The sequence below is a fragment of the Musa acuminata genome, chromosome BXJ3-11 (assembly GCF_036884655.1).
Source record: "Musa acuminata AAA Group cultivar baxijiao chromosome BXJ3-11, Cavendish_Baxijiao_AAA, whole genome shotgun sequence".
NCBI classification, from domain to species: domain Eukaryota; kingdom Viridiplantae; phylum Streptophyta; class Magnoliopsida; order Zingiberales; family Musaceae; genus Musa; species Musa acuminata.
The window spans coordinates 6,977,408-7,004,035 of NC_088359.1; the positions used below are offsets into that span (position 1 = coordinate 6,977,408).

General features: G+C 38.6%; 2 protein-coding genes across 2 annotated transcripts; both read left to right on the top strand.

Annotated features, from left to right (window-relative positions):
- The first annotated feature begins 120 nt into the window (after positions 1-120).
- Positions 121-10,614, top strand: LOC103970731 (uncharacterized). Its single transcript, XM_009384638.3, has 13 exons — positions 121-380; positions 447-1,158; positions 3,361-3,445; positions 3,571-3,660; positions 4,761-4,834; positions 5,851-5,935; positions 6,018-6,107; positions 7,024-7,154; positions 8,107-8,188; positions 8,298-8,345; positions 9,355-9,427; positions 9,510-9,613; positions 10,067-10,614. The coding sequence occupies exons 1-13, from the start codon at positions 230-232 to the stop codon at positions 10,184-10,186; spliced, it is 1,845 nt and encodes a 614-aa protein (XP_009382913.2). The 5' UTR covers positions 121-229; the 3' UTR covers positions 10,187-10,614.
- A 1,280-nt stretch (positions 10,615-11,894) lies between these two features.
- LOC135653160 (lysine-specific demethylase REF6-like) lies at positions 11,895-26,532 on the top strand. The gene is made up of 7 exons (XM_065174769.1): positions 11,895-13,147; positions 14,130-14,208; positions 14,309-14,376; positions 16,614-16,764; positions 18,461-19,170; positions 21,415-22,248; positions 25,045-26,532. The coding sequence occupies exons 1-7, from the start codon at positions 12,229-12,231 to the stop codon at positions 26,286-26,288; spliced, it is 4,005 nt and encodes a 1,334-aa protein (XP_065030841.1). The 5' UTR covers positions 11,895-12,228; the 3' UTR covers positions 26,289-26,532.
- The last annotated feature ends 96 nt before the right edge of the window (positions 26,533-26,628 follow it).

A 26,628-nucleotide genomic window follows, 5' to 3' on the forward strand; every position in this document is an offset into this window, starting at 1 on the left:
TTTTTAAGTATTATTAGTGTTTTTTTAAATTTAATTATTCTAAAACAAATTTAAGTTCATAAAATATTATAATTTCTAATAATATATCTTTTATTATCATGGAAGATTATAGATAGGGCTTCTATTTGGGGAGGCAATTCACGAACCCAAACCGAAATCGACTTTAAATTGGATCTGGTCGAGAGACGCATTTGCTTTGCTCCGTCTCTCTCTGTGCCCCCCAACAACTATGGCGGAGATTTCCGAGGACGCTCCTCCTCCTGCCGCCGCCGCCGCCGACGCCGGAGTCCAAGGCGAAGCGGCCCCCACACGGCGGTCCACGAAACCCGGCCGCAAGCGTCTCTTCCTCACCTTCTCCGTCCTCCTCTCTTTTCTCTCAGGTTTGATCCTCACCCAACTTCTCCATCTCTCTCTCTCTCTAACTCTAACCTTTTCTTCTGCTTCAGGACTCCCTTTCTTCCTTAAGTCCACCGAGATCCACCGATCGCCGCTCCCTTTCGAGTCCATCGACGCCCTTTCCCGCCGCCTCCAATTCGACCCTCCCTCTCTACCCTGCCACTTCCGGGCCGTCTTCCTCCGGTCAGGAGCCGACCGTACCCTCGCCGCACGACTCCAGTCCGCGATCGCCGCCGATATGGGGAGACGTGCCGGCAACCGTCTCTCCTGCGGCGGCTGTGGCCGCGGCTTCGCCGTCTCCGTCACCGTGGACTCCGGCGAGGAATGCGTGAGCGATGACGGCGGTGTGGCAGGTTCCTGCCTTTGGACGTGCGGCGCGGTGAGTTTGGATGGTAGTGGCGAGGATGATTCTGCTGTTGATGAGTTGCTGGATTCGGTTATGAGGGGAGCGGGTGGAAAGGAGTGCGTGGACGCCGGTGGCGGGAGGGTTTACACTGTGGTGGTAATGGAGAAGGAAGATGTTGAGAGCGTGAGGGTTGTTGTGGGGAAGCATCGGCATGCTTGGATTGTGGGTAAGGTTTCAGAAACAGATACTGTCTCCATCATCAGCAAGGTGTTTGTGAAATACTTCATGAATGGGGGGAAGGAGGGAGGTGGAATGGAGAAAGGAATAGGAGAGTTCGTGCCAGTTGGGGCCGATGGGACTGTTGCTCTCTCCTTTAGTTTGTTGAATGCTGATCCTAGCGACTGGGTTTACGATTGGTAAGTAGCCTAGTTTGTCTTCCATGGAGTTTGAAAATGGTGAACGTGCTCTAAATTCTTTTAACACATTTGATGGTAATTGGAGAATTAGGCTGTTGTTACTCTGATAAGGCATGTTAGATCACAGTTAAGGTCATTCAGTGAAGTCATATAAAAAATGCTAGTATATGTTGAATAGTTAATGGGACATGGAAATGACATCACAAGCCCAAAGAAGCATGAAGTTTCTTCTAGAGTATTAGGTAGTTTAAAAGGCCAAATCCCATAATATATGAATGATTAGTTCAGTTTGATTTTTCAGTGATGATATTTCTGTATGCTTTACATGACTGTCTCATCTGAAACTTTTTCAATGCATTATGTGACTGCAGACAAGTCAAAATCTAACAATCATGTCCACTTGTTGTCAATTAAGGATTTTAGTGATAACTTAGTTTACATTTGCTCATCCATGTCTCATTTAGAGGGTACGTGAATCTTGTTTAAGCGGATTGATAGTTGTGGGTACCTGAAAAAATCTGAGCCAGTGCCAATATCCTTTAATAATGAGTAGGGCACTCACAGATTTCACCCTGCTCGAACCTGAAGACAAAACTACTTAGGAAACTGAGCCCGAAGCTGACTTGGATTCATAATTTTCTATTCACAACCTGACCTGCTGCAACCTATCTAGGTTTCCTTTTAATGTAAAGTACACAGGCTAAACCAGACATGTAGATCCTTATGGCTAATATTCATCAATTTTGTACTAAGTCTTACTATCAGCTACCAGGCTATAACACAATATACCAATTTAAAGTAATTAATACAAGTTTCTTATTAGGAGTCTTCGAGAGCATTTGAAGCTGTGATGTGAGTTTTATCAAGAATTAGTTTCTTTAAACCTTGTTAAAAGCTGAGATACCTGCACAACGATGTATTATGAATTTGTAGGAGTGATCATTTAGTGATCAGCTTGAATTTGAATTTTGGACAGCTGGAGTTTAAACTGAATGACAATAGTATTATTGCTGTTGTAGCCAAGAGGAAAGCAATGAGAGGATTGTAAAGCAAGAAATAGAAAGGGAAGAGAGGTGCCTGTGACATGTTCTCCTTAACATATTTCGAGTGGTTTTCATCAGCTAAAATCTAACAAAACATTTGGCATGACACAGTTTGGACTTGAAGGAATAACATTAATTGGTCGATTCTTCTTTCCAGTATATCTTAACTGCAACATCTATTTTTAGAAATCTGAGTCCATTTTGAGAATCTAAAGAACTTCAGAAAAAGTAACTGACCGGTACCTTATTAACAAAATCTTACTAATTTAGCCTCTTAAAAATTAAAATAATGATGGACATATACACTAAGTCTCTATAAAATAGAAATGATCCCAAATTCGTATCCAACCTATTTAAGACTTTGGTGTGAGAACTTGAGATAAGACTCTGGGATCTACACCCATCTTTTTAAAACCCGGTTCTATTTCTCCTTCTTGTATCTCTGCTTTTTCATTGATACTAGTTTTCAGAACAATTTTGATTGTGTTGTTTCATTGTTGGCCTTTATTATGGTGAAAGGAGCAATAGTTAGTTCTATGTAAATAGGTTCTTAAAAATTGAGATCAAGGATGATGAGGATCAACTGAAAATTATTATGAAGCATTCTCATTCTTTGATAGTGAGGAAGATCTAGAAGATGGGTATGCATTGTAGGGTTGGTGATCTTTTGCTGAATTGTTTTGTGAAATGTGGGTACAGTATTAGCTGGATTAAGGAAAAGGCTAACACAGTTATGCTGATTAGTTCTTAAACCAATATTTTCTTTCAGCTCACTGAATGTTGATATATACATGTATCTAAAGAAACAAAACCTTCTACTCATGACAAATGCACCAAAGTTTGGCATCAGACCAAGCTGTGGATTTGGAGTTAGAAGCGTAATGTCCTTTTGTGGTTGACAGTTGCTTAGTTTGAGTTTCTTGTACATGTTTGCAATCTTGTAGTTTTTTATTTGATTCTTTGGAGGTGATAACCATGGTATAGTAGTTCCATGCTCCTATGTAGCATCTTGTCCACCCTAATCGCACTTCTCTGTTCTTTAGTCTTGACGAATTTATCGCTTTATAAAACAATATGTGGTGTGTAGAAGTAAAAGTCCATGATCTTTTAAAGCACTAGATTTGTCAAAATTCTCACAACCATTTCTTTTTCTACCTAGGGACTTCCAAGAAATGAGTAAGATCATGTTGGCTCCTGTGGCCAAGGCCCTAACTCCCATAGCAAACATAAGCATAGAAAGTCAGGTATTAGTAGTTCAAATTTTAATATTTGCAACTGAAACTTTCTTATACTCTTGCTGCTGTTTGTTTATTTCTTTTGTAGGTCTACATTGAGTTTTTCTTGCTAATAGTTTGCTATGCATTGGCAGGTCTTATACCATACTCCAAAGTCTTCTAATTCTTACTGGGATGAGAAGTATGGTGGCTACATCTTTAGTCTAAGAGACCTTCCATTCTTTGTACGCATCTCAACCAGTCAATCAGCTATACTGTTGTCAATGCTGTACACTTATATCTTCTTTGTTTTTTCTGGAATTTTAGGAGTTTGAATCAGCTTTTATGAAGTTGTAATGTCTCATTGTGTGGGAACAACATAATATTTTTTAAATGTGAATTAATTGTTTTTTTTTGTTGATTCATGCTACATATTTATCTTTTCATTAAAGGCATACTAAGAAGAACCGAAGATCTGTGCCACCTTTTAACCTTATAATTCTTGTATCTATGGATGCTTGACTGAGGCTTATTCAAGCGATGCCTCAAATATATTGACCTATTTTACAATTTTGAATCCCCACTTACTTTCTAAGTAAATGAAAATTAATAGTCACACGTTAGTGGCTTCTATTACTAGTTTTCTTGATTTAAGTATCTAATCTCTAGTTTTGTTTGTTTTGAATCTTAAACCTGATTGGGAGAGGCCGGTTTAGTAAGCATTGAACCAGTTTGGTAAATTTTTAGGTTTCCATGCAACATCTGCAAAATTCAGATGATAAATTACTTCATTTTAGCTTATAAAGTTTGGTTATCATCTTTGGAAGATATATCAGCAAGCTGGTGTTTTCCTTCTCCATCCCTGGACTAGCTGAGAGATCCCTTTATGACAGTGATCTTCATTTGTATATTAGAAGTATAAATTATAGTTTGTGAAGGTGATCTTGAGTTGTGTACTAGGCTATAAATTTTAATGTGGTCTAAAGTCCAAGTAGTGGTGGTTTTTAACTTGAAAGAGGAGAGCGTTTATGGTGCTATGTCATCTTATGGACTAACAAGACTCTCTCTCCCTGTATCGCAGCCTTTAGGGGATTTTAGAAATTTGCCTTTATATGATATTTTTCTATAAATTTACCTTTTGAAACTTGTTGTTCTGAAGTACAATTTTACTTTTTGTGGTCGACAGGCTTGCCAAAAGCTCCACTTAAATGTTATTCTTTGAATGTTAAGATCATCATTTGCATTTCCTTTTTATCCTTGTCCCTCGTCTAAGCATCTGTTTTTGTTATCATGCTCCTCATGGATGTGAAGTTTGCGTTACTTGAAATTTTGGATGGATTGATAGGTAAATTCCAATGAGTGGCATCTCGATACCTCAGTTACGGCCGCTGGACGATCAAAAGTTCTCCAATTTGTGGTGTACATTCTTTCATCCATTGTTATGCTCTCTATTAGTTGCCTTACCAGTTAGTTTTGTTAACTAAATTTTTATTGGATAATCACTTTCCAAATAAAATTTTTTACATTTTCTTCAAGATATCTTTATGTTGCTAGCTTCGAATGATTAGTAGTTTAGTACTCTCAATAACTTTTATATTGAGAGATGGTGTGCGGATCTCTGGTTATATTTTGCCAAAATTTGTGTTTAATTTACATTATTGTCCTGATTATTAAGCTCTACAAGTTTGCAAAAGACAGTTACTATCCATACCATGTCGGAGAGTCTTTAACTATTTTAAGTAAACGTCTTCATTTAAATCAATCTCTTAAACCAAACATAACTAAAACTATCAAAGTTGAAATGTTGTCTATGTGGGATTGAATTTATGTACTATGTGCAGCACATTGTTATTACAAGGCCTTCAAAATCATTATCATAACTCGCTGATATTAGCTCTTCGTCCACTCTCTCACTTGTCTTCATTTTGTCCCTGGTAGTTCATTATGAACCAACAAGTTGAGTAATTGCAATTATAATATTCTTGTTTCCATTTGGGACTGAAGTGCTCTGTGATAGGATTACCCAATATTCTGATATCAAACAACTATATAGTCATCCGCTCATGACATTTTGTTTATTTTGAGTTTGATCTTCCAAGACACAATGAAGATATACAATTATTGAAAAAAGTTTGATGTGTTGCAATAGCCAACTGTGTAACTATATAGTCGTATGATTGCCACCATTCATGATACTGTGTTGAGCTTAATGGTGGGCACCTTGGTGCCCATTCCATATTCGTTGCTAGGTCATTTTCGAGCTCATCCTCTTACCATGACAATGAACTTGTGTTTTGATTGATTCTCTAGAAGGCATTGGTCTTGGGTTATTTTTTGAAGTATTTTATTTTAAGAAGGATACTTTGAAGCTAAACATGTCATAACTCAATCAATTTCTTTCTAAAGAAATGGGAAATTCTTTTTGCTGTTACTAGATATGTGCCATCTGCAATCGAATGTCCACTTCTCTTACAGCTCCCCAATGGAGAGATCTCCAAGACCAATAGTTTTATATCTCCTGTAAGTTATGATACCTTCGTTTCCCCTTTTAGTTTCACAACTTGTTGTTCCCTTTTAATAAGAACTCATTGATGATGTTCAGATGTGGGGAGGCATTGTTATCTGGAATCCACCTCAGTGTACTGGAGATTCTCAGAAGAAGCATCTCGAGGGAAGTACCTTACCACCTCAGGTTAGAATTACAAGTTTTGCAGCTTCTATATGAACATGCTGTAAGTATGACTAATGGTTGTTTGCAAAGTGTGGGGCTTTAACTCAGTGTTCAATTGGAGTCCAACACAAGATCTTGACACATCTGGCCTAACCTAAACCACTTAGCTTTTAAGCCACCCTTGTCTTTCCAGACATTCCCAGATCTTTCTAATTTCTGTTCTTTGACTCTTCCTGGGCCTTACCCATGATCATGCCATGATAAGGTCGCTTCTTTTATGACTCATGTGTTGAGAAATTTGATTACCAAATTAGCCTCTTTACTTGTTTGCATCAGGCTTTGTATGATAATTCTTCCCAGGCCCTCCATTGGTTCTATCCTTGGTGCTGGGCTGTCCTGCTAACAAATTTTCTTGATTTCAATTGCTTTGCCAAGTTGAGATATGGCTCTTAGGAACCCCAAAATAAGACATTTCATTTTGGTGATTGGAGGGATGGGTCAACTTTCAGAAATAGGTTAGGTGGTTCTGCAGACATCATAAAAGCAATACTGGTGGACTGTGAAAAGATTGAGAGAGGAGCAAACATTCTTATTGATAAAGCTTCTAGAGCTGTGATTCATGGGCCAAAACCAAATAGCAATGGGTAGATGCATCTTTCTGATAAAAAAATGAATACATTGTTTTTCTGTACAGTGGTGCATGGCAAAATTGTTTGGTTCATGGAAGCTTCAATAACTTCTGACGTAATGGAGAATTTATCTTCTTGTTTTGGCCATAAAGCAACTCAATTTTCTAAAACTGATTATTTTTGAGGAACATCATCTTCAAATATGCACATTCATGCATGACCAAACTTTCCTGAGCCCTTATAGCCTTCTTATGCTTAACATTGTTTCTGTACATTGCAAGGACTAATAAATGTATGTTTTGGACCAGGAACTTGAGAAGATCTTTCAAGTATTCATAGCGCAACTACGGATGCTCTTTGGTCTCACATCAAATTATATTGATTCTTCTGAAACAGAAATATCTAAATTTTTGGACAGTGAAAGAGGCTTTACAGATTGGTAAGAGAACCCTTCCACTTCTTCTCTTTCTCTTATTTGTCCAGGTTTTGATAATTGGACAGTTGCCCTCAAAATTACTGCACATTGATTTTATATTTTAATGTTTTTGAGTTTTGATTATTTTATGTTGTTTATGTGTTTAGTTTATGCAATTGACTGATAGAAGACCTTAGTTACAAATGATTATTAAGTCTTAGTTACAAGTATTTCTGAGGAGATTTACCTTCTTACAGGATCTACATAGGAATGCTCATATGCAGAATCCAGTAATCTAATTAAAGGGATTGGCTCTTTTTTTTTTGCTCTAGGGAAAAGCTCTTGTGTTTAAGAAAGGCACATATTTTTCTCTCTGTTTGCATGTGTATCGATGTGCCTAGTAATTGTGGTCAAATAGCACTACCCTGTATTTTTTTTCTTTGCAATGGTTTCCACCATGAGAACACGTAGCACAGCTTTTACCAACCAAACTTTCCATCACAACTGATTGTATTGGTATGCAAGCATTTTACATCAAGCTATCCAAATTTAGGTGGTTATCATTCTTTTGTAGTTCTCTTCTGCCTATTTGTGATTCATAGATGATGTTTCAGTCCATTTGGTGTCTTTGTACTCCTATGATTTCTAATGTATTCTGTTTTTCACGTTAGTGTATTGATATTGGATACTTGGTTGTAAATAATTCTCACCTTTCCAGAAGTTATAGCATCAAGTTTCATGCCCTCATTGGTTTATAGCATGTAGAACATGTCATATTTTCTGTGTGCTTTAGTAGTATATGATCCAATTTGACCATAGGGATTTTTAGGGTATATAATGGATGTCTTATTGAGTTTTTTTTTTCGAAGTCTTGCTAAGTATGTATATAATATGAATATGTTGTCTTTTGTAGCTTGAGAAATGCTTCGAAAAGAGAGGTTCTCTACTGATGGTATTGTTGTTCCACTTCTTGCAGGGAGTTGGATGTGCTATTTCGGCATCATGCATGTTTCAATCTGCATTCATGTGTTAACACACTTGAGTCGCTTGCTAAATTAGTATGCTTTGACTTCATTCCTGTTCTTCCATTCTCTAGTCAGAAAACAAACAAGATAAATATTCTTTCCCATATTCTTATATTTTTTATCTGCTGTGTTGTTTTATTAGGTCCAATCACTTCCAAGAATGATTGTCATGGATGAAATTGGAAAACAGGTACTCTGTTCAGTTATTTTAATATTGACCTGCTCAGTTTCTATATGGAGTGACACACACACACCATTAATCTGAAGGAATGTTAGGTGTCAACCGATACTTTAAGAGTTTAAGATCATTTTTACGTTGATCTTTAATGTTGGTCATAATCATGTGCAGGAAATTTTTTTTCATTGTTGCTTTAGTTTGTTTTCTTTTTAATGTTTGTTGCATTAGGGAACTAGAATATGTTGGAGGTTTTGAGTACATGGATCATTTATTATTCCCCTAACTCTTGGCTTGCCATATGCTACCAACTGAAGTTGTTCTAAGATTAAATATGTTTCACATTATATAGGATAGCTTAATAGTTGATATTCACGCCTGAAGGGTCAAAATCTGATTCTTCTACTATCAAGATGTAATGAAGCATATTCTTTAAACATTAGTACCCTTCTCTACAAAACATTCTAGAGTTGCTATTAAATTAAGGTGTGGCATCCTTTAGTGTCTGCCGTGTTTGTTGCATACATCAGGTTACATGTTGACTCAACTAAATATTATTTGAATTTTCAATTTTAAAGGTTCACACGTGATTTAGAGAATTATTACTCCCACCCAAGGGAAGTACTTAATCACTGCCTGTACCATTAACACTTGATAAGTTCTTTATATTTTTTCTTGTGGTACACTGGCATATACTATATCATATTGGGATGCTGTGCTGGCACCAAAAGAGGACCAGTACTGGGCAGTGATGATAATGAGCGCTCGCGAGGTGAGGCCCGAGTTTCTTATTATAACCCAGGCAAAGTGCCTGGGCTTGGGCACCACCTAGGCGAGTGCCTGGCCTGGGTGTTGGGCAGCCTAAGCACTCACATTCACTCAAAACCCACCTCTGAGTCCAAATAGACCGAGCCAAATGGTTTATAGTAGAATTCCTTGCACCCACCATCATAGTAGAATTGTTGCCTCATGTTCTGTAGATTGAATGTTTTGCTACTTTGTTGCGTACTATCTTGTCTTTTAGGTCAAGTATTCGCTTGAAGCTGCAAGTTTAGCTCAGATGAATGCCTCTCTTGGAATATATGATGCTTCAGCTGGTATGCCTTCATGAGATGCTTTGTGTTGCTGTTTTGTTTGCCTGCAACTTCATACTTTTGGTTTCTTTTCTGTTGGTGACAGCCTCCTCTAGGAAAGCAAAGGCTTTAGCAGAGGATGCATTTTTTCATCCATCGATCATGTCAATCAGTTATTCCTCCATTGAGCACTACTTTGCAATATACATGGTGAGTGATTTGGTTGAATGTCTAACTTAGCTACGTTGCAATTTTCATGTTGAATATTTACTTGAACGTCTATCTTTGGGGAATATACAAGCAGTGGATGCCTGTTCTGTGTATACAAGAATTAGCATCATCAATTAGGTTTTGAGTGGTTGGATTTGACTACACCTGACTCTGGCTACTTCAGCTGCTGGTAGTTTAACACATTATCATGAGTAGTGAACCAGATTAATTTTCCAAGTTTGTTTCAGATGAAGACCTTCATCTCCTTGGCATTGATGAAACTATATCAACCCATACATTTCTTCACATAAAGCTCTCTTTCTATGTGATCTTGGACCAGATGTCTATGTTTGACAGAATAATTGGATTCTGGTTCTTTCTTTACATAAATAGTCTTAATTTTTACAACAAACATGCATATTAATAATGTTCCTATGTGATGCTTTTTTCCAGCCTTTTTTTGCACCAGTTTCTCTTCATGTGCTGTTGGCAGCTATCAAAGAACTAAAAAGATACAAGAGGGAAAAAGCAAAATATATGGCATTTGCTGCTGACCAGGCCAGGTCTTCCTAGTTTGGTGCCTCTCTAATGTTTTGATCATGTTTGATCTGGAAAATTTGTGCTGCTTTTGCTCAAGACTTGGGAAGACGAGCAACATAGAGATGCAAGTTTTCACTCAGATCAGTCACCTGATTGGATTATGTTATTATTTATCACATGAAAAAGCACAAAAGTCTTTTGGTGTTGGGCAAGTCGCAGCAAACAACTAAAAACTTATATAACAGGGAAAAAAGTTCTAAAAGGATATCTTGATGCGAACCATGTTAATATGGATGTGGTCTTTTGCTTCTACAATCCATCGAGCCAGTTATCCGTGTATAAAGTACTGCCAAGTCCCACATCGTGAAATTGTAAGATTTATCAGTAGATTCATACTCGTAACATTTGCTTGTTTCTGAGGTTTACCTTAGCCTTGATGAATTGCCATATTGATGGTGAAATACTGTGGTTTCATTGGTTAGATCTTGTTTAGCTAGCAGTATGTTTGTCTACCGCATAAGGTTTTAGATCTCACAAGACAAAAATGTATTTGGAATTTGCATTAGTAAATGGCATTAGTAGTGAGCTTAAAGTGATCGGATTAATTAATATGGATTTTGAATTTATTGAGAGCCTCAGCCATTTCAATCTGATCGATGAAGTTTAACATAATGCCAGAATTTGTTTAAATTTGGCTTATAATTAGGATTGGAAAATGATTTGCATTTCATCATATTATCTCCGATATAGTTAGTGACAGGGTCTGTAGTATCGAATTGTACCGTCCGGTATTGACGGTACGTATCGGTCCGATCGATTGTCGGATCGTTTGTTACCGGTTTAAGTGCACTGTAATACTGTAGCACTCTAGCAGTACTATAGTACTCGGCACACCTGAGTGTACCGCTCGATATATCGTACCGGTATCGAGCCGAGATCGAACCTTGGTTAGTGACACAATAAATTTTATTTTAATTTCAGCAACAAAAGGGGTAGCCAAAACGTCATTTTGCACACGACTGAAAAAGTCAGTCGTCCGAATATGGGAAGGGTGCTGAAATGCTGTCCCATATTGTTGTTCTAATAATTGGAGAAATGATGAGGGAAAGGGATCAGACGGTTCTCCAATTACTTTTTCTTTGATGATGGAGAAGCACATATTCTGTTCACTGTCGAATGGGTTGATGTGGAGTGGAGTGGAGTGGAGGGGTCATCATCATCCTCATGTGGACTCTCCATGAGCGCCACAGAAGAGCCCCACTAAAGTGACGCACCCCATAAAGCAAATCTATGCCTGCTTTTGCTATCCATACAACCTCCTACCCCAATTGGTTTTAAATATTATTCTCTTTCGTTAGCAAATCTATTTCTTTTTTTTTTATTTAATAGAAAAATATTTAAAATGTACCTAAGATATATTTAATATTTTCAATGTCATAATCGTTCAAAGGATGTATTTGAAGTGTGTATGTTAGTGTCAGTCAAATACAATGTAAATTTCACAGAATCTTGGGCCGATGATTTATCGGATCGTGATCTCGTTCTTGGGCCGAACGAACCTTATCCCAAAACCCGGCTCGGTACCTCTTACCCCACTTGGCTCACATGATTCTTTGTAGTCATTAATATAATGGCAACGGAATCGAGCCACAGAAAAGAGTGGAGCCGAACTTTAGAACAGAGAGAGAGAGAGAGAGGGGGGGAGGGGTGGGGGAGAGATGGTGGGCCCCATCTTCTCAACAGTCACTTTTCCCAAACCCTACTGTGCGTTGCCCATCGAGATAATAAAATAAACAAAAATATCCTCCATCACCCCCTCTTCTCTCCCTCTCTCTCTCTGTCTCTACTCCCTCATTGCCCTCTTCTTTCTCTCTCTCTCTCTCTCTATCCGTCTTTACGCCCTTCCCCTGGCTGACAAGAGCAGCCAAGAAAGAGGACAGATAGGAGAGAAGAGAGAGAGAGAGACTGTGTGTGTCTACCACCAAACCCTCTGACCCCTAGTAAAGAAGGGGGGAAACCCACACGCGCACGCACACTCTCTCTCTAGGAATGAGGAAGAGGGCGGTACTCCACTAATGGCCTCGGCAGCGTCGTCGTCTGCACCAGGGGTGGCGACTTCGGACGCGCCACCACTGGAAGTGCCGCCGTGGCTGAAGTCGCTGCCATTGGCGCCGGAGTTCCACCCCACGCTGCAGGAGTTCCAGGACCCCATCGCCTACATCCTCAAGATCGAGAAGGAGGCCGCCGCCTACGGCATCTGCAAGATCGTTCCGCCCCTCCCCCCGGCCCCCAAGAAGACCGCCGTCGCTAACCTCAACCGCTCCTTCGCCGCCCGCGACCCCGGTGGCAGGAAACCCCCCACCTTCACCACCCGCCAGCAGCAGATCGGCTTCTGCCCCCGCCGCCCCCGCCCCGTCCAGAAGCCCGTCTGGCAGAGCGGCGAGCACTACACACTCCAGCAGTTCGAGACCAAGGCCCGCCAATTCGAGCGCTCCCATCTCCGTCGGGGCGGCGGCGGAGGCGGCGGGCGCAAGGCCTCCTCCGCCGCCGCCACCGCCCCCACCGCCCTCTCCCCGCTCGAGATCGAGACCCTCTTCTGGCGGGCCGCCGCCGACAAGCCCTTCTCGATCGAGTACGCCAACGACATGCCCGGGTCAGGGTTCGCGCCGATGCCTGCTGCCGGCCGGCGCTGGCGCGAGGAGGCCCTGGCCAACGTCGGGGAGTCTGCGTGGAACATGCGGGGCGTGTCGCGTGCCAAGGGCTCGCTCCTCCGGTTCATGAAGGAGGAGATCCCCGGGGTGACATCCCCCATGGTGTACGTAGCCATGTTGTTCAGCTGGTTTGCGTGGCATGTCGAGGACCACGAGCTGCACAGCTTGAATTACCTGCATATGGGTGCAGGCAAGACGTGGTACGGGGTGCCCAGGGATGCCGGACAAGCATTCGAGGAGGTGATCCGGGTGCACGGCTATGGCGGGGAGGTGAATCCTCTCGGTGAGTCCAGCTGCTTCAACATGCTTGTTGCTGCTGCATTTCATGATAACATTTCTTTAGTTAACATTCTGTCTTCATCAGTTGATGCTTTTCTTTACAAGCCTCTCTAAAAATTAGGGCTTCATTGTCATTGTTATATGAAACTTTCAAATTGGAGGAGGAAAGTAACATACATGGATGGGTTGTAGGAATTGTACCTTAGCTGGATACATATTTGACGAAACATTAGCCAATGTCTAAAGGGAAAAGGTTTTAAATATGTAGGAGTCATACGCAAGCCTGAAAGCCCATAAGAGATCCAACTTATGGGTAACAAATATGGGAGGCTTTTCCATTGTAGATCTGCTGATTCCTGTGTTTTTACAGTATTCAAGTTGAAGGTCCATGTCTAAGGTTGCCAAACTAGAAAAGTATATTGTAATATCCTTTGAAGTTAGCTCAATTTCCAAGTCATACCAAGATGCTGGTTGTGTAAATCTTGATAGGAACTTAGTGAGAAGCTTAATCAAAGTGCTCTCAGGGTATCCTTCTGATGAATTGGCGACAGTTTTTCTGATAAACATTGTATGGCTTGAGATGATGCTTTTTGGATTAATATGATAGCTGCTGCTCATATAGAAATGCTTCCTACAAGAAGGTTTTTAAGGATCAAGGGTTTTATATCTCATGCGCCGTGCCTTTTGGGGCAATTTTGACATGGTATGGAATGGTCCTAAACCTTATAATGCTGTGTCTTACAGACACTGATGTGCTGAACCTCATCTGGTTGGATTATGCTCATTGGTGCATATTGCTCCATTTCATTAATTCGGAGTAGGCACATTGAATATGGATCCACGTGCTTCAGCTTGCACTTGGTAAATTGTTTGTCATGAAGTTTTGCTTCATAGTATTACTTGTTGAGTTTTGACTACTTAATAAACCTTATTGTTGTGTATGTGACTTGGTTAATTGTCTGCTGATATTAATAAGATCATGACAGTGACTTTTGCACTCCTGGGTGAGAAGACTACTGTTATGTCTCCCGAAGTACTTGTTGGAGCGGGAATCCCATGCTGCAGGTGATGTTGATGCATATACTGCTTTTGGCATATTTACTACCTTTTCCTTTTGATTTTTTTTAACTAATTAATATGTAAATTTTTGTTTCCTAAAAAGCAGGTTGGTTCAGAATGCTGGAGATTTTGTTGTCACGTTTCCTGGGGCTTATCATTCAGGGTTTAGTCATGGTAGGCCATATCTTGTTGTCACTTTTCCTTTTCCGTGTCCTATTATATAATCTAATTGTGCTGAGAAGCTGACCCATATTGATGGATGAATAAAAGGACATGGGTGATGTTGATAATTACTTGTACAGACATACATTTTTCATTCCTTCAACTATATGGACAGCACAACATTGGCCTAATTATTATCTTATTTAGTTTCTTTGGTGACCTATAAAGAAAGAAGCACACTCGGAAAGTATAAAGATGCATATTATTCTTTATTGTTAGCCAACAGTTGTAGGAAGACAAAGGGAATTCGATTGGAGATAATTGAGATGGATATGCGTTAATACTAGATACTTTAGGAACTAGAGTTACATTAGAGTTAATGGAGCAAACCACAACTAATAAGAGTCAGTTATGATCGTGTTTTCAGTTTGAGGCTTAACTAATTTATAAAACAAGATCTTGATAGCAAGATGGTAGGAAACTTGCCATTTGTATCTGACTCTAATCTTCTAGGAAACTGATTTTGATTATGAAATTAATGTACTAATTTTGAGCAGCAGAACTTATGGCAATTTACCACTTCTCTTGATTATTATCTGGATTCTGGTTCTTCTTTTCATAAAGAATACCTCTGTACTAGTCTGGATTTTTAGAGTGTTGGATTTTCCTTTTTTTCTTTCTTTTTCCTTCCTGTTAAGCGTACATGCTACAAGTCTGGGTTCAGTGGAACATGGTTCACAATTTCGGTTATCAGACCTGTACCAGTTGTTGGCTGGACCAATATGGGTCCAGTATGTACCAGCATATTAATATGCAGTATGGAAGCATATTGGTTCAGCATTGAGAGGGAGGGGTTGTGAATGGGTGGCTGGGTAGAGGAGGAGAAGAAGAAAATCAGAAGAAGGAATATCATGCGGTGAGCAGATGAGCAGCGTAAGGAGGAATAAGGACGAGCAGAGAGAGAGAGAGAGAGAGAGAGAGATAGAAGCGAGTGATCAACTGAGAGAGAAATAGATCGAGAATGAAAACCTAAGACACTCAAAGCCTCAAACTATATATATTTAAAATAGACATCTAACTGGGAGTGGGCTGCAAACTGGACTGGACCGGGTGAATAAGCTTGGTCCGCATACCAATTCGGCCTTGGACCAATAAATACCATTGGGTATGGTGTGTGCTCGTCTGGGCAAAGTTAAAAACCCAGTGGAGGGAAAATAAGTTTGTTATTGGAGCTCTAAGGGAAGATTTGGTGATAGCACAACAAAATTCATATAGTAACTGTGTGCATGATATGTCAGGAGCTCAAGCTTGTGCAGATTTTGCAAAAAAAGAGGTTTTCAACTTAGTATCATAAATGGACATTTTAGTGAAATGGGATCCCTGCAAATTGTATGGCAAAGACTCTAGTTTAAATGAGTTGCTATCTTTTTTCTTAGGTTGCAAGCCTCAGCATTCTAAGTTTCTAAATGCTGTCCTCTTACTTTATTGTTCATCATTGTCATTGTTGGTTCCTAGATTTAATGGCGACTGAATAAAGAACAAAATTTAAATGAAGAGATGTTTAGTGAAAGTCTAGGAAAAGAAGGATGTTACTGAATTTGCATTACTGTAAAGCTTCTATATGATAAACAAACAAAGAAACATTTGTAGCATTATTTGTGCACCAATGGTATCCTTCTGCAGTTGATCAGCAATCTGTATGCAAAGGGGTGAGGATAGAAAGTGCAAGGGTATATGATATATGAAATTAGTCTGAGAAGTATACCACTTTTCTTTGGTATCATCTGAAATAATTTTGTTATACACAGTTGCCAACTGTTAAATGAAACTTCAATTATTAGCTGATCCGGGTTGGACTTTCAACATAGTGGTGACAATTAAAAAGACTGATTCGGCTTTTAGCTGTTGTACATCAATCAAGATTATGACTAAATCCAATTTAGGTCTATATCTCGAGTTAACACTGACTGAATAATATGTTTTTAGTTGGCATCTAAAATTATAATTTCTTGATCCGTATGATATCTTTAACCTACATGCTCCATCATCTTACTAATTTCTAGTCATTATGGCTTTGATATACTCACTGATATTTGTATCCTCTGAAAATAAGAATTTGTTTTCACCTCACCAGAATTTTATGAATGATTTTGGTTTATATTATTTTTTTTCTGATGTATGCTGAATTAATTTGCACTTTGGTTTTATTACTCGCATTTACTAGAGCCAGTTCATTTTTTTCTTCACAGGATTTAATTGTGGGGAGGCAGCAAATATTGCTACACCTGAATGGTTAAGATTCGCCAAAGAAGCTGCAGTTCGGAGGGCTTCAATAAACTATCCTCCTATGGTGTCTCATTTCCAGTTGCTATATGCACTGGCACTGTCTTTATGCACAAGGTTTGGTCTGGCTGCTTGATTATATTTGTTTTAGTATTTTATATAAGTTTGCACTTTGTCTGTCATTTTGTATGCTAAAATTGTAATTCTGCTTTCTTTCTTGTTAGCATTTACTCTTCTTTGGTATAAGTTGTTTTTTGTCATTAGTTGTCGGTTGTAGCATAAAGAAGGAATATCATGATTGGAAGGAGATCAACACACCACTATACAGCAAAAACTTGTTGCACAATGGATAATATACACTCGTGTATGACTGTTGGTTGTTGGGAAACAAAATACTACTAGGAAGATTGAAGTATAGTGTATTGTTCTTACTTTGTGCTCTTGTCCATTAAAATCTTTCTCCTGGCATCCTTACTCTATTTTTTATATTGCATCATCCAGTGAGTTTTTCTGCCTAATGCGGTGCTAAAGAGGAGGTCAGACTATCTTGTCAAGATTGGATTCAATTAAGTACTAATCTTAACAATGATGAGTCAATAATTCTTGGGTTTTAATGTCTTTGATTGTTTCCTTTGTGACACATTACCTATGCTATCTTTTGAGGATCTCAAATGATTGTTGACTAAGTAATTACTTTTTTGTAGCACATTGAAGGATGAGGTTACTAGTGTAAAGGAAATAAAGCAATTGTGGCAGTAATTGGTTGGAAGATGAGATTTCAAGCACATGTATACTGACTGAATTAGACAATTGTGTCGAACTGCCAAATTCCACCTTGCATAATTGAAAACTTTGCCAGTTAGATATAGTCAGAATATGAGGATCTAGAACTGCTAAAGGAGCATTTGATGATAGATGAGTCCTTTCTCCATCAGTGGGGGTCATAGTACACATGATTTTTGTTGTGGGGTGGATGACATGTAAGGACAAGCAGATGGTTCTTCATATCGAAAAGCATAAGGAACTTAAGCTCAGAGTTATGACCCTGATGAGGCTTGGATTGAACCCGTTGGTTGCCTTATTGGACCGTGAAGAATATATTTTGAAAATAAGATAAATAAGGTAAATGCCAGAGAACACAAAAAGCATAGTGAAACTAATTGAACATTAAGCCTCAAAAACACATGATGGTCAATATGGCAAGTGATCACTGTTTTACAAGTACCTGAATTGGATATATCGGGTGCCTCAACAATTCTTATAAGGAGCAGTGGTATGTATAGTAGTACCATGCTGGTTCAACAAGGTGCCACGATTGGTGTTGGAGCAAGGTTTCACACCCTGGTTTGTCTTTTGGGACCCAGATTGCAAATGTTGGTTTATCTTTTGTGTATTTCATTGACTGTTAGCTGTTTTGTGTTTTTTCCCCAGTGATGTCGGAAATGTTTGCTTAGCTTCCTATTAGTAGTTTCAGGGATTTGTTAGAACTTAGTTCACCTGATTTGTATTTGCACCCACAAGGAGGTTCTTAACTTGACATGTATTCACTATTTCATCGAATCACGTGCTTCTTCTGCGTTCTGCTTTCTTCATGAAGGATTATTGTGTTATAAATTTTATTATAGTCATGAAATCTCATAGTTGTTCGTCTGTGTTTTAGTTTGATAAATACAAATGCCCTGGATATAGTTACCCATATGGTGCTTTGAGTGCTAGAAAAATCCTTATTTTTCTTAAGATAGTTTAAGGAAGGTTTTCTTAATAAGTTTTAAGCCCTATCACATCGTTTTATGTATTGCTTTTCCTTTTACAGGATGCCAATAAGTGACGGAAGTGAGCCACGAAGTTCTAGATTGAAAGATAAGATGAAAGGAGACGGAGAAGAGATGGTCAAAAATGCATTTGTTCAAAATGTGATCCAAAATAATCACCTACTTAGTGTTCTTGACATGGGAGCATCCTGTGTTGTTCTTCCGAAAAAAGCACCTGAAATTCCTTTATGTTCTAATTCACTTGTTAGAAATCAAGTGAAGGTAAAGCCAAGATTATCACATGGCTTATGTAACCATCAGGAAGCTTTAGACGCATCACGAATTATACCTTCCAATGATGCCGGTCTGGGCTTGAATGCAAGGGTTAGAGACTTCAGTGGGTTATTTTCATTTAGAGGAAATTCTACATCAGTAGAAAATGGTAATATGATTTCATCAGGCTCATGCAACAAATATTTTCGTGCTGATCTCTTCTCTTCCTCATCTGATTCACAAAATTTGGAAGGTGAAAAAGAAGGGACGATACAAGGCGATGGGTTGCTAGATCGAGGACTATTGTCATGTGTCACATGTGGGATTTTGAGCTTTGCATGTGTGGCTGTCATTCAACTAAATGAGGCAACAGCAAAATATCTTATGTCTGCAAACTGTGCTTTCCTTAATGATCATATTATTGGCTCAGGAGAAGTTAGTGGCATAAGCGGAGATACAAATTGGAAGACCAGCAGAAACAACCTGATTACTGACATTGGTAAGCAATAGCATCAACTCTATGTTGTGAACTTTTATTTTAATTATTCATTAAATATTTAGTTGATTTGTAAGACATTATATTACACTTCGATATATTGGTATTAAATATACTTGTATTAGCACATACATGGAATTATTTTCAATAACACGTTTTTCTGGTCAAACAAAAATACATTCACATCTTGTGATTGAATTGTGTGTTCTTAAGTTAAACTTTTTATTTCTTATGAACTATGAGTGTACAATAGAAGATGAACTATCAAAATATATCAATTGTTGAAATTGTTAAAAATTGCAGCATCCATATCCTAATAAATTATGTTTCATATAATCGATGAGAATTTTTTCACCATAATTCTAAGGTTCCGGCAAATAGGAGGCCACCTTGTGGGATTCACGACCAGCTACCAATATGCTGATATTGTGCTGAATACCTATTGGGGGAAAATTCTGTCAATTACCAAAATTTTCTTTATTGTCCAGCATGTAGCCTTTGGCTACCTTATGGCATCTCTTGATAACATACTTTACCTTGAGAGAGCGAGTAAGGGGAAAATCTACAGTTTTCTCATTTGGAAGGAGCTTATAAATTAGAGTTGAGCAATGCACACTTTTTATTTCATCTGTACAAGACTCAACAGTGTATCTGTCCTAGCTTTTCTAGATTTTTTTTTATCATATGTTTCTAAACTCTTAGATACATTGAACTGTCTAAACTTTCAAATTTGTGGAAATGTTCTTCATATATGAAGAAATGGGTGAATGACGGGCACAGAATTATATGGTACATGCTTAAAAAAAAGGCCTCCTAATCACCTTTCAGCAAAAAATAAGAAAGTTGGTTCATGATTACTGTCAAACTGAAGTTTCTCTTTTTATGAAATTTTAAAATATGTCATACTCTAGAATTGTAGGCTTCTGCCAACGAGGAATTTACTCTTGCACGTTGAGGAGGGTTTTCCTGAGTCGATATTTAATAGTTTTGTTAACCAAATTATTAGACCTTAAAGGACACTTTGGAATAGTAGAATTTAGTGAAGAATCAAACATCAACAAATCTCCCTTGATATTTATTGTTATCATTATGCTGTACATGTTACTATTTTTTTCTGCCGGCTTGAACAACAAGGAAGCTCAGATTGCTGAGTGTCTGTTGGACCATAGACAATCCTAAGATTGGGTGTGAGGATCACGTGAACTGGTCTACATAACCTTCAGATCAGAAGTTAAGACTGATATGATATGTTGGTACACTCTGGACAAATGGAATGGCAGAGGAAACTGAGGGATAAAGTAAGAAATACATATTAATGGTATTAAATCAGACCTGTTGAAGCATTCTTTTCCCTGTTGAGTGTGCATCTAAAGATTTTCTCTTCCTCTGCATTTTGTGAGGGGTCTTGCTGATGAAAAGATTGAGACAGATCACTAGCGTGAAAAAAATCTTGAAGCAGTTTTAAAATTCTTTAACCGGTTGAAACAATAAAAATAATAATGATTAGAAAAACACATTTGTTGGGGTTTAGGCTGGTCTGATAGAAATCAAGTGGTATTGGGCATTCCACATACCAGCTTACTCTCTAACTGAGTAATACCAATTCATGAGGACCATACTAGACAGTTTTTAATCACTTGAATGAAATTATAAGTGCAAGCTAGAATTTGAGCTCAGAGAACAAAAATTTGTCTTTATTTATGTAATCGGCCCCACACATGTGGTGTGGGAAGTTTTTTTAGTTATAATTCATAAATCGTTAGCATTACTAGCAGTACAAGTCATAACCGTAATTTGTTGTGAGAAGTAGTTAAAAATTTTCTGAAGTACAAAACCACCTCAGTTATCAGTATTGTATGAAGTATGATATATTTTGCTACAGTTGTCTAGTATCAGATTACCAACAATTATACTATCTGTTATATAGTGCCTTATATTTTCTCTTCATTACCTTGTTGTGTTTTAAGATTTGACCTTTTTCATTTCCATTCATTGCCAAATCAATTAGTGAACTTTTATGACTTGTGATTTTATCTGGTCAAACCAGGTAGTATTTTCTTGATACATCTAGTTTTCTCTTTGATATATTTCTTTCTTTTGGTATAAAGCTCGAGTTGAATATTACTTGGTGTTTCTTTCAGCAAATTATTGTAATTTTACTTTATTAGCTACATATTTTTCGCGGTACAAATTGGAATTGATGTTGAGGATAGAGTGGATGATAACTTTGTTTATTGTAATATTCAGTTCAGGTTTCGGACCAGAGCATGGAAATAGTTTCTGATGTTACATGTCCGAGAGGTGCTTCTGCACTTGATCTTTTAGCTTCTGCTTATGCGGATTCATCAGACGTTGAGGATGAAGATATTCCACATGAGAAGTTTATGTGCTTTGATAAAAATGGCATGAATGAGTCCTCAGCAATACATGGTGCCATTCAGCACTTCAAAACTGCAATTGAACCCCAAGTCCTCTGTTCAACGGAGGTTGCACATGAGGAAACATACATGCACTTGGATGGAGCAGACAGTCAAATTGGTATGTCTACTCAGAGTTCTCGTGTTGCTGATGCATCAGATAATTTAAATGGACATGCCAACGATGTTGTGGACAACAGTTGCCAACAAAAATCAGAGTTCTCTAGCATGAATCAGCTAGAAGATAGTAAATTCGTAAGTATATCTGATTTAGAGGATAACGGGGTGATGGCAACTTCTAATGCTTCAGTAAAGTTTGTGGAGGAGCCTAAAGATGTGCATGTCAGGGACCTAGATGATGATTGTCAGAATGCTGGAACTACTGAAATTTATTGCAGCAGCTTCAAGTCAACTTCTGTTTCGACAGAAATCTCTGTCAATCACGATTTCTGTGGCAACCCAGTTGTGCCAGAAAAAAATACAGCGATGCATCCAGAATTAAGAAATGTTGATCCAAAAATGACTAGCTCAACAGGATTAGTTATGCAAGGATCTGACAAAGATTCTTCAAGAATGCATGTATTCTGTCTTGAGCATGCTGCAGAGGTTGAAAAACAACTTCAGCCGATAGGTGGGGTGCATATGATGCTTCTTTGTCATCCAGGTGATTTCTTGAATTGTTTAAATGTGCATCTCCAATAAAAATGGTTTTATGTTTATTTGCTTTTTGTTCTTCAATGCTTGTCTATAACATGTTTATGTCTGTGTGTTCTTTGGTTGCTCCTTTTCCTGATATTCTCTATTGGATTGATTTTGATGCATTTAATTGCATAAATTGGTGAAAGAGTTACTTTTAAGATTATTGGAAGTACCATGATAAAATTTCTTGCAAAATACCCTTGTTCCTTTTTATTTTTGACATCGATGAGTTATAGATTTCTTTGAGGTTTAACCAACCTTTCATAAGAGTGGACATTGTGATTCATGACATGATGTGCTGAAGTATTTGATCATGGTATGATTGCCAAAGGATGTTACAGACAACTTCAATTTCTAAATCAAATTTGCAAAACTAGAAACACCGCTTGATGTGTGATTCATTGCATGATTTACTTGAGTGTTTGACGTTGCTAAACATACAATTCTTCGTTTTATAAATCAAATTTTCACTACTAGAAACTTTTCTTGTTCTCTCTTTCAGGTAAAATTTATTGTATGAAATTAGTGAAGGTTGATAAAATTTAATGCCTAAGAATTGATAACAAAGATAAAATCAATGCATCTTATAGTTTTATGTGAGCAGGTATCACGTGTATGTCAATGCCTAAGAAATATCCCTCCATAACTTGTTATATGTTGGTTTGAGTAATATGTAGCCTATCTTTAGGCTTATACTCTGAAGTCGATGCATAGACTTGAAGGAGATTCAGAGATTAGCCTTGCAATTTATATCATTCCTTGTGCAAAGAAGGGTGATCATTAAGATGATGGAATATCTAACTTATGACAAACTGGATACTGCCATTGCGCCAGGTGGAAGACAAGAGAGGGTATGGGGGAGGACACAACTGGCTTGTTCACTTTTGTCATTAAAGGATGGAGGGATCATGGTATGCAGTACCGAATGGTACCATCTGATACGGACGGTATGTACCGGTCCGATGACATACCGGTATGCGGACCGTCCGGTATCGGACGGACCGTACTACAGTACTATAGTATTATACTGTAGCAGTGCTATAGTGCTACAGTAAAGAAGAAAATATATAAAACTGTTTGGTACACCCTGGTGTATCGCTCGGTACACCGGTACTATACTGTACCGAGCCAACCTCGAAACACTGATACGGTACGGTATTGCATACCTTGGGAGGGATGACCAATGAGATGAAGGGATGCATCAAAATGTCCTTAAAAGAAAGTAGACTGTTGACGCTAGACCTCTCTTTATGTAATGGTGACTTGTTATGAACTAGCAATTAGGATATCAAGGCCAGAGGTGAACCAATCCTAAAGGAATTCATTTGTCCAAGGAATCATGGATGTGGATACCATCATACGTGATCATTATTACTTAGCAAGCTTGATATTGATTAAGCTCAGTTCCCAGCCTTCTAACAAATCTCAGCCTTCCAACAAGTATGTCTTGATGTATAAATGACTGGTGCTACTGTTTATAATCTGAGTCAGGTTTTCTGTAACTTGATGGGCAGCATTAGGGGAACGAAGTAGATATTTTTCTTGTGAAAGTAGGGTATTATAAACCCTATATTGGGATGCTAACTTGTTTATTTACTAGTGAAGCTGTTTTGTTGGTTTTTACACCAATAATTAGTTAAACTTTATGCTAAATTAGATTATATCCAATGCATCTCCTATGGGAAGATGTTTAATAATAGGGTAGTATCCTTTCATTGATATCAACTCCCTTGCATGTTGCCAGAGAAAGTTGCATGTTTAGGTGCAGGAAAAGTTATTACATTGAAAACATATATCCAATGCATCTTCCTTTGAAGTACCTCTGATGTGGTATAGTAGTGAAGTTGGCCTTCAACTGTGTGTTTGACAGAAATCTCTGTACATTTGCTTTGGGAAACTAGGGAGTGCTGTTTTGCTGATGTGTTTTGATCTTATTAGGTCTGATATGTGGAATTCCCTGCTAGATCATTTTTTTACTGATGCCCGTGTTATGGAATAAAGGTTTCTCATAAGATTTGAGCAATGCTTCCATTGGTAGCTTGTGTTGGTTTATTCCTGATTCCTGATTTTACATTAGCTTTTCCAACATAGGAAATGGATCTGGGTTGTGCCAAATTTCCTAATTCTCATTGCAACTTGGATGTAATTTATTTGATGTGATCATTCTTACTGTTCATATGACCATTGGAGGGAGAGTCTTAGTGTCACTGTAAGGTTGCACTTCTGTGATGTGTGACTAGGTTTGAGTCCTGGAACAGTCTCTCCTCTTGCAGGGTAATGCTACTTGCATTAACCTCCAAGATTGGCATCAGTGGAGGCTCTTGCACCAGGTTGTCCTTTTTTTTCTATTTTGCCATTGGTTACGAGTTGTGTCAGCTGCAAAATACAGGCCCATTTTGCCGAACGAGCAACAGTTGCTTTAACTTGAATCTTGCACTAGAAAATACAGGACTTGTAATATACTTGAAATGCACTGATGTCATCCTTTGGTATTATATTGTCTTCAAACTTTATTTAGGTTTTCTACCTTTGTCATTGGTTGTATTGGAGTGATATAAACTTGAGTGATTTATGTTGTAAATGGGTATATTTCTCTCTCGAGAACATTCAACTGTTGATGAAGGTGCATACACAATTAACACCTGCAACACAAGTTTGAGCTGCATAATAACTGTGTAAATGGTTCTTTCATTCAATCGACAGTATCCTTTTGTATTTGTTTTCTAATGTGAGTTCTTTATGGACATGTAAACATATGCAGACTATCCCAAAATAGAATCAGAAGCAAAGTTGTTGGCGGAAGAACTAGGAATTGGTTATATATGGAAAGATGTGAAGTTCCGGGAGGCAAATAAACAAGACCAAGAAAGAATCAAAGCGGCCTTAGAGGATGAAGAAGTCATGCCCATGAATAGTGATTGGACAGTGAAACTGGGAATCAACCTGTATTATACTGCCAACCTTAGCAAATCTCCCCTCTACAGCAAGCAAATGCCATATAATCCAATTATATACAAGGTTTTTGGTCGCAATTCCATGGGTAACTCCCCTGTAAAGCCAAAGGCCAACGGGAGGCGCCCAGGAAGACAGAGGAAAATAGTTGTTGCTGGTAGGTGGTGTGGAAAGGTTTGGATGTCAAACCAGGTCCACCCGTATTTAGCCCACAGAATGGAAGCTCAGGAGCAAGAACATACAGAAGAGCTTTATTCACTTGATATCGATCAGAAGCCTTTGATCGAGATAGATATTGAGCATTCCAGCAAAGCATCATCCAAAAGGAACTCATCAGGTAGCAGTGTGGCAACAAAAAATTCTGGAAAGAAGAGGAAGAAGCCTTCGAGCAAGGCAAAATCCAAGAAACGCAGATGCACCATGGCAGATGCAGATTCAAAATCTGAAGATGTATCCGGAACTTCTGCATCCTCGCTTGGGAGAACTTTGAGAAGCAACCATCGCAGGCAGAATGTAAGCACTAGCCTACAGAAATCGAGTTTGAAAGATGAATCAGGAGGCCCTAGCACGCGTCTCAGGAACCGATCATCCAAGTGTGAAGAGGTTAAGAAGAAATTAGCTATCAAGAAGCAATCTAGAAAGAAGAAAGCCAACACTACTCAAACTGCAAACCTTGCACTCAAGGATGAGGAGCAAGAATTTACATGTGATATTGAGGGATGCACTATGAGCTTCAGCACGAAGCAAGATCTGGCCTTGCACAAGCGGGACATTTGCCCTGTTAAAGGGTGCGGGAAGAAGTTCTTCTCACACAAGTATCTAGTGCAGCACCGGAAGGTGCACATGGATGACCGGCCCTTGGTTTGTCCGTGGAAGGGGTGCAAGATGACATTCAAGTGGCCATGGGCACGAACTGAACATATAAGGGTGCATACTGGTGATCGCCCTTACGTCTGCTGGGAACCAGGGTGTGGCCAGACATTCCGGTTTGTATCAGATTTCAGCCGTCACAAGCGCAAAACTGGCCATTCGGCAAAAAAGGGCCGAAGATGACCAAGTATGAAGACGATGGAGTCTCATCTGATGCAGGAGGAGAATCTGGCGGTTGTACATTAATGTTCTTGATTAAAATTGTTATCGCTTGTTGATCAAGATAGGGTAGGAGCCTAGCTGCATTTTCTTTTTTTGCCTTGGTTAGTCAACACTAATCTTTCTATCATTAATCCAATCAATTCGACATTGATTTCTAAGTTATCTAATCAATCAGATGAGACTGATGTCGATGCAGATGTAGACATAGATGCCTGTTTTGAACAGTCAGCCAGCAGCCATGAAGAACATGCCTAACATAGCTGCTGCTTAGAAGCTTGTTTGATTATGTTGATTATTTCTG

Bases quoted from the DNA above. Each gene is read 5' to 3' on its own strand.
- LOC103970731 (XM_009384638.3), top strand. From the start codon at position 230: ATGGCGGAGATTTCCGAGGACGCTCCTCCTCCTGCCGCCGCCGCCGCC. The intron at 4,835-5,850 runs GTACATTCTTTC...TGCTGTTACTAG, and splicing joins AAAGTTCTCCAATTTGTGGT to ATATGTGCCATCTGCAATCG. The intron at 8,189-8,297 runs GTATGCTTTGAC...TTGTTTTATTAG, and splicing joins TTGAGTCGCTTGCTAAATTA to GTCCAATCACTTCCAAGAAT.
- LOC135653160 (XM_065174769.1), top strand. From the start codon at position 12,229: ATGGCCTCGGCAGCGTCGTCGTCTGCACCAGGGGTGGCGACTTCGGAC. The intron at 14,377-16,613 runs GTAGGCCATATC...TTTTCTTCACAG, and splicing joins TCATTCAGGGTTTAGTCATG to GATTTAATTGTGGGGAGGCA. The intron at 19,171-21,414 runs GTAAGCAATAGC...TGTAATATTCAG, and splicing joins CAACCTGATTACTGACATTG to TTCAGGTTTCGGACCAGAGC.